Source organism: Tympanuchus pallidicinctus, unplaced genomic scaffold, assembly GCF_026119805.1.
Source record: "Tympanuchus pallidicinctus isolate F22 unplaced genomic scaffold, pur_lepc_1.0 scaffold8, whole genome shotgun sequence".
Taxonomy (NCBI): Eukaryota; Metazoa; Chordata; class Aves; order Galliformes; family Phasianidae; genus Tympanuchus; species Tympanuchus pallidicinctus.
In genome coordinates, this window is record NW_026294802.1 from 5,692,340 (window position 1) to 5,705,248 (window position 12,909).

General features: G+C 42.0%; 1 protein-coding gene across 1 annotated transcript; it reads right to left on the reverse strand.

Moving 5' to 3' along the window:
* Positions 1-220: 220 nt before the first annotated feature.
* Positions 221-9,562, reverse strand: YARS2 (tyrosyl-tRNA synthetase 2). The gene is given in 6 exon segments (XM_052669407.1): positions 221-5,009; positions 5,515-5,685; positions 6,030-6,185; positions 7,085-7,252; positions 8,468-9,353; positions 9,469-9,562. Coding segments are annotated over 6 exon segments (1,635 nt in total). The 3' UTR covers positions 221-4,849.
* Positions 9,563-12,909: the final 3,347 nt, after the last annotated feature.

The following is a 12,909-nucleotide window of genomic DNA, read 5'->3' on the forward strand; positions in this document are numbered from 1 at the left end:
GCATCTAAGAAATGTTTTCAACAAAACAGAACTGTCTCTAAGTGAACCTATGTTTTAACTCCCAAATGTCAATCAGCAGTCTGTTGTCAAGGGATATTCTGAATTACAAAGTTTTCAAGTGCTACATAAAGCAGATGAGTTCTATTTATTTAAGAATGTCTTGCAAGTGATAACTGGCTCTGTAATGTCATGTGAAGTCTCCAAAGTGTTTATCTGTGGCTTTTTTTTTTTTTTTAATGTTAATTTTTTTAATTTTTTTTGCTTTATAAACATTTTTAATTTGGTAATGTTTGAGTGCCAAGAAATGAACTTGTCAACCTCAGTGCAAATCTTGAAAAATCCATGCTGTACCAGCCCTGTTATTAAATAAACAGATACTATACAAAATGAATGATCCCAGAAATAAAGTTTTGAACTCACTTCTAGTTCAGGTGGCAGGACTGTATACCCTTACAAGTTTGGGGGATAGCTAAGAATGCTTTTACAGCCTTAAGTTTGCAGTTGCCCTCCTGCAATTCATCATCTTTATTTCTTATAACAGCTGCTGCAGTTACGTAAGTAATAGGGTTGATAGGCAACTGGTTGCCATTAATTGTTTTATGGATTGTCTGAAACAGAACTAAGTGCTATTGTTGCTGCCACCCTTAGAAGAAATACTGGGCAGCTGGTGAGAAGTCTCACTAGATTAGATGATGCATCTCTTACAGTCAACCTCACTTAATTTAAACCTGAAATACTTCTGTCATCAATGATCAACTTTCAGTTTAATTAAAAAAACAAACAAACCAACCAACTTCTATCCTGTGAAGCAATCGCAGAGAGAACAACTTCTGTAGCCAAGTTTAGACTAGTAAATGTTTGACATTTAATACCTGACCTGTGTGTGGTAGTACTGTAAATATACAGTATCTGTGTGAAAAGTTTGTCAATAAATTTTGTGAGTCTTTTAGTAGTCAGTTTCGAACTTCACTTGGTGGGTAAGGGGAGTGTCTGTCTGCTTCAAACTGTATTCTGAAGTAAAATGCATCAAAACTGAAGTGAAACTCATTTTTAACCTCTGTGGTATGGAGGACTAAATATAAGAGATGCTAAATTGGACACCCTGCAAACTCAGGTCCCTGCTTTATGGAACTGCAAGCAGGGGAAAAAACTTACCAGTCTGCTGTTTCTGTTTCAAAATTGCATAATTTTGTGTATTTTTTTTCCCTTCAATTAAATCCTTCCATTATGCAAGCAGACTAACAGTGTTTTCTGCTGATACTGAAGTTCTCAAATGCACAATTTTTTAACTTATTGCCAGTCAAATTCTGCATTTGGAGGTGAGAGAACTGGACGATTAATTCTTTGAAGTTAAAAAAGAGTAGACCAACTGTGTATTATGTCCAAATAGTTGCATCTTTTAAACTGCTGAAGGTGTTCTTATGATCAGATAGCTTCTTTTTTATTCGCTGCAGGCCCTCTCACCTCCTACCACCTTTACAAATAGAAGTGCTACTTGAAAGCAGCCACCACTTACTGCTGGCTGCCACAATATTCGAGCCTTCTGGTTTGTGCTGTCTCCTGCTGCTAAGCAGATGGTTGTTTTTTTTTTTCATTTGTTGTTCTTTTTAAATCTCTGACCCAAAAATACTGCTTTTCTTCCTATACTTGCAAATCACACATTTGTACATGCAGTAAATACTTCATAGTCTATTTCCACTTGTTCATCTCTGAAGGAGCTCTGTCTCTGAATGATCACCTGAACATACCTGATTTGAGTATATTTTGGTATCTGAGGAATAAAAACAGCCCAAGAATGAATACTGGGTTTTTAAGTTGTCTTTGATTCTTGGCCTAACTGTTGTAACACTTAGGTGTACAGGGTGTGTGTGAAATGTAGTGATTACATCCAGCCACCTCTTAGAAAGAATCAGGGAAGGGTTTGGATTACTAGGAGCTGGTTAGAAAGCACAGAATAAAGCTCTTGGAGTTGATGGATCTTATTATAAATCTTGTATACAGAGAATTTAACTTTTTCAATTTTGTATTTGTAAAAACAAATAAAATCCTTTTAATACTTGATGAAAGTGGGTGCTAATGCTTTAAAAAATAAATTGAAATTTGAGGATATATGAGGATCTGTGGATACAGAGGGGAAAAAGGCAGGAGGAGATTAGGTATAAAAAATGACTTAATCTACTCTGAGGAGCTTTATCTGCAAGCAGAAAGTAGCTGTTAACTCCTATTTGTGTTTATTTGGAGCTTAATATGGGTGTGCACTGGTGTATTTTGTTCTCAGGTGCAGGTTTTGGTATTGCTGGAATGCTTCTACCAAGTAAGGAACAAGATAAATACAAAAGCACACAAAGTAGATCTTCGAGGAAAGCAAGAACTGCTTAGTTTCTCTTGCTGCTCTTCTATCATTTTCCCATCAGAACTGTGTTTGGTTTTTTCGATTTGTATGTGTAGGATAGCTCTGATCATAATTGCAGCACAAGGCAAAACTGCAAGAAATGCAAACTGGTCTTGAAAACTGACAAGATATGTAGGTGTTTTTTTTTTTTCTTTTCAAGGAAGGAATAACTTAAGTACTTTTTTTGTCTTCATATAGCTATAGAATATACACGATATTGTTGCATACTGTTGTATATTACAGATAGTAAAATAACATAGAGGATGTGGATATCTCAATAAGTAATTGGGATCTTAGACTGAAAATAACTCCATGTAGTGAAGCACCACCATGTTACAGCTTAATCTGAAAAATAAGCCCTGGTGTATAAGCAGTAAGTCACCATAACTTGTTATTACTGAAATCTTGGTTGACAATGCAAATAAAACCACCACCAAGTTGATTAAGCAACAACAAAAACCACTACTCCCCTCCTCTCCTGCCCTGAAAGATAGAGAATATTAGGGGTCCTAGAGAAGTGTTAGAATTTCTTGTAGTTATTTCCCAATTCTTATGTATCAGATGGTTTTGAAGAAGCTGAAATACCATGACTTATTCCAACAGTGTAAGAGATGATTATTAAATACCACTATCTAGACAGCTGAGTTTGGGGTTGGTCTCCTTGCAGCTGCTGTGACTGTAAAACTGTAAGATGCTACAGTTTGACAGACTAGGAAAGCATTTCCCCCCAGCAAGGATTAACTGAATCTTTGCAAACTACACTGCAGTCAGTGCCCAAAGCAATCACTTTATAAATCCAAGAGGATTTCACATTTGTTTACACTGGGGAAGGAAGGAAGGGTCCCTTCAGAAATGAACAAAAAAGCAACACCCGAGTTTGAGCCAGTCTGCTAAATTACTGTAATTTGCAGTCAGTTATCCAGTTCTATGTTATTTTAGTATCAACTTTTACTGCTAATATTTTTGGTAACCATGTGTAGCTTTGTGTTGTTTACATTGCAGGACTGTGAATAATGTGGGACCAATGTTCCATAAGCAACACCAATGCAGGAAGGGAAAAGTCTGAAGATAGCAAGGCTCTGTACAGATTTTAGGTGTGTAAGCAGTATCAGTGTCCAGCAGTGAAGGTGTTTTTTTCAGAACAATGAATAAAACACCACTGCCTTTAAATGTAATGTTCCATCTACTCCCTGAAGTATGTCCTCACCTTTGTGCTGGCCTTACAAGGGAATTGGGAAGCTGTGCTCCCAAATGTTAGCAAGGCCATAAGCACTAGAACGATTTTGTGTTCTGTAATGAAAAGGTGCTGCCTTTGCATGTTGCCCTGTCTGAAGGGCTGGATTTTAATTGCAAAAACACTTATCTATCTCCCCTCCCATTTCAAGAAGTGAATCAGTTCTGTATTACCACAATAAAGCTGCAAAGCTCATACACATTATGCTACCATACATAACCAATAATAAACTTACTTATCAGGACTTAACTGTTTCACTTATTTATTGTGAATCTTCTGCAGCTTTAAACCAAACCTGTTAAGAAAAAAAAATACAAAAAACTGTTGATAGTAGGTTGTTTGTCCTTACCCACTTATCCTGATTTTCTATGTTAGGATGAAGTCAAAAGTCAACAGCAGCATTCATCTTGTTAGGAAAGGTTTCAAGTATCCTTTTGCACATCTTGCTGTGAATTGTTCTGTAGCATATCTGGTGACCATTGCCCCTCCCACCTACAATACAGTAGTTGGAAGAGAGTTTCCATCTTGGTTCCTTGAAATGGATCTTTTCATCTTCTCGTGCACATTCTTTTGTGAATGGTGCTTGAAATCTCTCTTCATCGGTGTAACTTCTAAGAGCTGCATGTGACAGTTTTCCAGTTCTGTACTTCAGTGGTACCTGTTTCCAAAGCAATTTCAAACACTCCTTTTTGGTATTTTAGATCTGTATCTTATACTTTAGTGGAGAGAGCACATCACATGAATCCGTACTCTTCATGGGCAACAGCTGATACTGACAGCCACTGCATTAACTTAAAAAGGAGTAAGTTAAGAAAAAGCCCAGCTGTAACAAATTATAATGCATAACCTTAGTGGAGTTAAAAAATCCAGTGTAGGTGTGCAACTGCTATAATATAGCATGCAGCTTTTTCTGCTATATGCAATCTGTGGCCTACGTGAAGCGTGATCACTGTGAAGGATTGAGATGAACAGGAGATGAGGAAAAAATCTGGTATGGATTTCTATCATTTTCTGGTTCAGTGATTCACTTCCAGAGCTAAAACATGAAATCATACATGTTTAGAATCTCAGCTGCCTTTATTTGAACTCTGTTGATGTATTCTGAAAACTGAAACTATGCTATTAGGCAGTTTGTGAGCTGCACAGTATAGAAACGTCTTCAATTACATTCTTCAAGCAACAGAGTTGAAGTGGTGTCTAATTTTAGGAAGATATTCTTCTTGTCACAATGTGAGCCATTTTATAATGTAGTAGTTTTTCTTTCCAATCCTAAGCAATGATACTCCATTCTTGAGAATATGCTGTCCAAGGATAAGAACAGTCTCAGGATTGGTTACACGAATCCCATTTACTGAAACTCCACCGTCTGTAATTTTCTGGTACCTTAAAAAAAAGAAACCAACAACAAAAACAATGAGTAATTGCAAGAGGAAGATACCTGTTGCTGGTAAGTACTGAAAGATCAGTTAAGAGCTATTTCAGATGCTTCTTTGGTTTAATTTGTAACTGAATAAATTTTAAGTCTTGTACACATCCTCTCCTCCTGAGAGGGATAAAGGGAACATAATCTGTTGCTGTCTCTTTCTCAGCTGTTTATTTTACAGCTATGGTACATGACACTGCATTATTCTACACTTTCTCTTCAAAATGCAATGAGGCCTCCCCTCTCAGCCTGGTCACATGGTTGGTGACCCTGCACACAGCAGGAGGATTGAAACTAGATGATCATTATAGTCCTTTTCAAGCCAAGACATTCTCTGATTCTACAGCATGCAGGTAACTTACACTTTACTATCTGTTTTAGTTATTCTGACCTCTTGTTAAAGTGAGCACACCACTTCCACCCGTTTAAGTGAGGTACTACTGAAGAGTGGGGCTGATAGCATACCCACTAGGTCCATGTGGAATGGCATTTGCTTTGCGACACAGGTCAAGCAGAGTCATTCCAGGTTCAAGCATCAATTCAGCCGAAGGAGCCTGTCTAAAAAGTTCCTGTAACTCCTGGTCAGACATAGCTTCCAGTGCCTCCACACTGCTGTGATAAAGGGCTTTGGTGCACCTGTGAGAACAAAAATCATTCAGAATCAGTTCTAGTCTCATCTTTGGACAAAGCACAGTTCAACTGAACAGATTTCCCTCCCCAGTTTCTTCTGATGCTCCGCGCAATAACAGAAGAATTTAGGAGCTACCATTCTAACTTTGAATTCGTGGGTTTTTTTGGACTCCATTCTCTTGCAATTTTAATATAGTTTATGTATCTCTTAAGTCTAGAGCATTGCTATATATTTCTCTTAATAGCAAAGTCTCAGCTAACTCCATTAAAACAGTCCCTGAAAAGCTACACATAACTGAACTACCATCAGATATATCTGAAAGAGAACTGCTCAACAAAATGAACTTCACCTCTTAGCAGATTCCAGCCCCTCTCTGCCATGAACAAGTTTTGTTACTTCTGCTGCAAGTCGTTTCTGAGGGCCCCATTTTTCAGGCTCTCTGGCATGCATTTCCATGATGTGGTCAATCTCCTCAAGAGGAAGAAAGGTGAAGAGTTTCAGGTATCTGTGAGCAGGGAAAAAAAATTATTTTGTCTATAAAAACATTGTTACAGATTTCCTGTCCTTGTCATTCAAACTTCATTAACTGCACTAAAATGATTCTTATTTCTTTAAGAAATCCATGTTATAGCTATTCTTTCAAACAACTCTTTGTTTTTGCCCACATAATTAAATTTAAAATGGTAACTCGTGTTTTATTTACCATTTTATTAAGGGTAATGCGTACAGAAATAAAACAGCTCCAAAAGCTTTTATGAAGCTTGTACTACAATCAGGAATTTACTTTTCTAATGAAGTGTATTTTATAGAATGCAGTGCAATTGTGTGTCTACTTGGGAGGTTCTAACTTACATCCTTAGTAGTTACACAGTACATTAATGCAAAGCCATGCAGCTATGCTGATCACCAGACAGAATTACGCAGTGCGTTGATGACTGCGTATCTTGCAGAAGATTATTTAGGATCATCAACAATTTAAAGGTGCATATCAGAAGTATACTCTTTACAACAAGGATTATTTAAATGGGCATGCAGCTGTGTGGAATTCAGTGTATTAATGAAGGTACTTCCATGATTACAAAGTCTGAAAGCATTAAACATTTTGATGTTAAATATCCACACAGCCTTTTTTCAGCCTGAAAAGTGCAGTTGATGCAGAACCTCCATACAGGAATCAAGCCAAGTTATGAGAGATGTTTGTACTGCAGTTACACTATTAAGCCTAGCCAGTGGTGTCCCAAGTGGAGTGCAATCAGCCCAAAAACTATGCAAGATGATCCACTGTGTAGATATAAATATGTGTGCATGTACTGGAAGTACATCCACATGCAACAGTTACAGAGAACCACCAGGATGTAGTTTCATAAACAAAGCCAGGAAGACAGATGAAGAAAAACTACTTACTTCTCAACTATGTCATCTTGTTGTCTAACAAAAAACTGATACAGCTCAAACGGAGAAGTCTTATCTCTGTTTAGCCAAACTGCATTGCCAGCAGTCTTTCCCAGTTTATCTCCAGTAGTACTGGTAATAAGAGGCACAGTAATTCCAAACACATCTGTTCCTGTCATCCTGTGAGGATTAGAGAAGATGAAAAATCACATTTTGGTCATCGTTAAGAAAACTCAGGCATCCTGTAAGATATTATCCTTTAGCAGTTACACAGCTGTTAGCAAAGTAATTCAGAAGTGCTTTATGAAGAGTGCTTTAGGAAAAAAAAAAAAAAAAATTAAGTTCTTTGTGCAATGAAGTTTAAGTATGTAAAATAGCTCTGTGAGTAGCAGCACTAGCAAGTTAATGTGACCTGTACTTTTGTCTTCTGCTCTAAATAGTAACTGAGGCTGCCTGTGGGTTAGGATACCTATGCAGTTTTTTTCCGTTCCGAGAGTCTTGTCAAGCACGCATGCAAGGCCAAACTTTGCCACCTACAACCAGCAGTGCCTCTGAATTATGCAAGACTGGCACCTAACTTGGGGATAAGCAAAGGTTCAGCAGCAGCTTCCACTGTGTTTCTGGGGGAAGCACTGCAGCCATCTCTAGGCACATACTACACTTTGGTGCAACTACACCTTGATAGTATTTGGCAGCAGCAGATCTGTCTGCATGCTGTCATTCAAGATGTTTGAATCACGGAGTCATTAAGGTTGGAAAAGACATCTAAGATTGTCTAGGTCAACACCAACCCATCCCCACCATGCCCACTGACCACGTCCCTCAGTGCCACATCCACACAGTTCTTGAATACCTTCAGGGATGATGACTCCACCACCTCCCTGGGCAGCCTGTGCCACTGCAGCACCACTCTTGCTGAGAAGAAATGTTTCCCAATATTCAACCTGTACCTCCTGTGGTACAACTTGAGGCCATTGCCATCCTATCATCGCTAGCTGGAAGAAGAGGCCGACCCCCACCACACCACAGCCTCCTTTCAGGCATTCATAGAGTGATGAAGCATCCCCTCAGTTCCTCTTCTCCAGACTGAACAATCTCAGTTCCCTCAGCTGCTCCCCACAAGCCCAGAGCTCCAGACCCCTTACAGCTTCACTGCCCTTTGATGCACACGCTCCAGGGCACCAGTCTCTTTCTTGCACTGAAGGACCCAGAACTGAACACAGCACTGGAGATGCGGTCCCACAGTGCCGGGTACAGAGGGACGATCACCTCCCCGCTCCCGCTGGCCGCGCTATTTCTGATCCAACCCGGGATGCCGCCGGCTCTACCACCCACCCGGACTACCCGTAGGTCCCAAGCACAGCCACCGTCCACCGCAGCCCCGCCCCCACGTACTTGGTGACGAGCTCGTATCCGGACATGATGTTGCCCATCTGGTCGGCGCCGCCCAGCTGCACGCGGCAGCCGTGGTGCCGGTGGAGGTGCAAGAAGTCGTAGGCCTGCAGGGCGGGGTACAGGAACTCGGCCAGACTCATGCCCTCGGCGCTGCGCAGCCGCGCTTGGCAGGCCTGCCGGCTTAGCAACGTGCCCATGCGGAGGCGGCCGCCGGCGCCGCATAGGAAGTCGAGCAGCGGCTCGCGGCCCAGCCACCACGCGTTGTCCAGGAGCTCCGCCCGGCCCAGGGGCCGCCCTCCGCCCGCCGCCCAGAACAGCGCGCGGTGGTTCTCCAGCAGCCGCCCCAGCCCCTCGCGCAGCCCCCGCGCGTGGGCCCGCACCTTCTCGGCCTCCAGCGGCTCCCGCGCGCGTTCGCGGCCGCTGGGGTCGCCCAGCCGCGCCGTCGCGCCGCCCACCACAGCCAAGACGGTGTGTCCGGCGCGCTGGAAGTGCAGCAGCGCCATGACGGCCGGCAGGTGCCCGACGTGCAGCGAGTCCGCCGTCGGGTCGAAACCGCAGTAAACGGCGACGGGCGGGCGGCCCGGCTCCAGCAGCGCTTCCAGCTGCTCGTCCGCGCCCTGCGCCGGGAACACCTCCTGGAAGAGGCCGCGCTCGAACTGCGCCGCCAGCAGCCCCTTGGCGCCCCGGGCCCGCTGCGGCCGCTCGTGGACGTGCCGCGTTCCCGGTGGCCGGGTCCGCCGCAGGGCGCCAAATAACTCCGCCGCGCGGCAACAGCGCCGCGACAGCGTGGGCGCCGCCATCTTGTGCGAGGCACGCCGCGATGCGGCGGGGCGGAGCCGGCGTGGGGAGGTGGCGCGTTACTGCCTGTCCCGGCCGTCCGGAGAGGCTGTGGTGAATCACAGAATCGCGGAATGGCAGGGTTGGAAGGGGCCTCAGGGATCATGAAGCTCCAACCCCCGTGCCACATGCGGGGCCACCAGCCTCCACAGTTAATACGAGACCAGGCTGCCCAGCAGCCCGCGTGGGAGCGTTGTGTCTCCCACGACAGCGAAGAAAATGAGCGCAGAAATAACGATGCCTTGGTTCATCCTTCATTTTTCATTCAAGTTTTCTGTGATCATTGTTTATAAGCATTATTTTTCATTTCAAAGGAACTTATATTTCTGGGAACAAGGACAAATGATACTTGTGGGCAAAAAAGACTTCATCATTTTCTGAAACTTCACGTATCATACTGATCAATGATTAGGATCCACAATCAGTCATTTTGAAATGGAGATCTGCATAAGTGTTCCCAAACATCAGTCAAAACGTAGAATCACACAGGAACTCTCACTGAAGATTTAACAGCTTATAGCAGTTGTATTGGGCTGTAAATAACTGGAGCTGCCATAAGAAAATTCCCTTTTTGCTTCTGTTCATAAGTTGCCCTGGGCTATGATGGATATCCAAAAGGGGAAGCAAATTGTTTGTTTTCCAAGATGGCAGAGGTTGGTTTAGACCAGTGTGCAGTTGTGTGTGCAGAAGCTAATGCAGTTGTTGTGAGGTAGGAACTCATTAAATATTTAAAGAAATTTAAACAAAGAAAGTCTTGGTGCTGCATTTATCTCTCTGACTCATTTAACATGGGAATTTCCAATGCCCAGAAAGAAGTGATGTTACGTAGCATGGAAAGATATTTAGACTCCTAAGGCACTGGGGGCAGTTGTTTGTCAGAGATCTGAGTCTGTGTGTTCTTGTGTTCGAATACATCCAGCAAACTTCTGTGGTGGTGTCTCAGAGCTTCCTGCTAGTCCCCCATCTGTGACCTTATGTAAGCCCAGTTTCCACTTGTAGTCATGTAGTCTTCATGTGTACTGGAGGCAGAAGTAGCCAGCACAGAGCTGAGACTGCTGTGTGGGCTCTGATGCTATTGGAGCCATTAGAAATGCAAGGCATCAAAGCTGGGTGGCTAGCTTAGACTACATTCTTTGATACACACAGAGTGAGTTTCATGTGGTTTCCTACCTGTGGGAAATTTCTCTACATAATGACTGCTGTTGCAAATGTCTGTGTTTATGTTCTTAATTGATTGCTCCTCTTGACTGAACATGAGAGCTGTCACCTACTCCCATATCCAGAAGATCATGGTTTAATGGTGAAATGATCTCTGAAAACATATTACATTAACAAGAGTATTTGTCTTTATGGTGCTGTGAGTACATAAACAGCAAGTAGATCCATCTCCAGAGCTGGCAAGGTCATGGTACATACTCTATAAATTCACTTGTCATAGTGACTTACTCTCCTGTCTCAGCTAATGATAAAAAACAAAAGAGAAAGGAATCCACTCTAGATTCCAAGAGAAATAATTCTCTCCCAGCACACACACCTCATTTGTAACTATGATAATTCTGCATTTTTGCAGTCCTGAGAGAAACCTGAGTAATGCTGAACTTCATCACCATGCATAACCCTTGCAGTGACTGTATGAAACTGACTCAAAGGAGATGGCAGAAGTCATTTTGTTAAAGTGATATGGAAATAAATGTAGGTGATATTAGATATGGTTAAAAGCTATGTGCTGCAGTTCAAAGCTTGCTGTTCCTTTGTCCTTCTTTGAGAGTGTCTTCCTAAAGCCGTCTACTTTCCCTTGGGAGAGGTTTGCACACTCTTCACTTTTTCAGGCTGGGCCTTGTGTGCCACATTTGAGCTTGATTGACTGCCAAGGAAACAATACTTCTCACAGGAGTATGCATGGGAAAATTTGCTGCTCCCACAGTAGAAGGGAAGAGGATTTGATGACAGGTAGTGCTTACAAGCTATTCTTCAGGATCAGCAGGTAGGATGGTCCTGGGGTAACAAACCAAGGCACATAGACTGTAAATGGAGCTTCATTTCCTTGAATGATGCACAGTTTCAGATAAATGAGGAAGGACCACCCTATCTTCCTGCCTCCCAGATCAGGCTCTGCTCTCTTGTCCACTACCACAGGGTCAACGTTACTTATAGCAGTTCTTCCCTCTTTTTGAAGGCGTGCTCTGCTGAAGGTGTGTACAGCTCCCTAGAAATCCAGGGTCTACATGCTTGTCTGTCTTGCCATCTAAATATCCTGGCAGTGACAGCTCAAACTTACAAGATTGTGGTAAGGACTTTATTTATAGTTATAATCAAAATCTTTGTCATCAAAGGACATTATTTTCCAATAGAAAAGTAATATACTATTTCAAGTAGTCAAACAAACGTTGCAGGAAATATAAGTTTGGGTTTATACTGGCCTTAAAGCATTTCATATCTTTGAGTCTACATGAACACGACTGTATTTAATGAACAGAGTATCGTGGGACTAGTAATGGCTTTCATGGACTCTTGCAATTCTTGCGAAGAGTTGTCTCCATGGATAATATGTGCACAGAAACCTCTGTGGAACTAAGACTTCATTGATGTTAGATACTGTTAATGGAGTCATACTGGATAAAAGTGTAGCTCATTAATACAAGTTATTTTTAATAAGTTTGATTTTGCAGAGCTTTTCAGCACAAGATTATTGTACATCCTAGTTAGTTTTTAATTTATTTTAAAAGGAGCCCATCAAACTATGAAATATGAAATCAGAAAACTATTTTAGAAAGTCTTTCACGTTAGCTGTGTGTACTATACACTTCTCTCTCACTGTGGTAGTGGTGTTTTGTTTTTTTTTATCAGAAGCTGGAGGATTAATAGATGATCCTTTGGTATTGATCACCAGATAACAGCAAATATGAAAAGGACAAATCCTAATAGTTTTTAGCTACAATTCTGAGTGGCTCTGAAATATGACCATGTCTGAGCAGTAGTGATGGTAATGAAATGGAGTGAGATGATGGCATGGGTGAAGTGTGAGAGCAGGACATGAGTGCTCTGATTACATAGACAGTGGGGAGAGGGCTGTTAGAACAGGGACAGCTCACACAGACTTGAATGTGGCAAAGACACAGTGGTTGCATCAATCTGCATATGCTGTGCTGCATAGGGTTTGCTTCTGCCTGTGGCTCAAGAAAAAGATTTTGTTTTTCATGTACCTCTGAGAGGTGCTCTCTGATTGGCACATAACTGTTTTTAAAAATTTGTTTGTTTCTTTGTTTTTGTGCCATGCTGATAATATTTTGAACTGAGTTTGATTTGCCAGTCCTTGAAATCGGCCCAATTAATGTGGAACATGCTTTCATGTTCAGGCTCAATCATTTAAATCATTTAGTTTTGAGCCAGGGTTTTGCAGACTATGGTGCTGACAACTGCTTTTTTGCTTACTTTTAGATTCCCCCCAGCTGTAACACTGATTCTCTAGGGATTCTCTAGGGTGACCCTAGACCAGAATAATCTTTGTAAACTTTCTTTATCTTTAAAATGCCATTATGAGAATGCTGTTATTTGTGCCTTGGTGGCTTTCAGCAATCATTTCTTTTCCACAGCCTCTGTAGAGG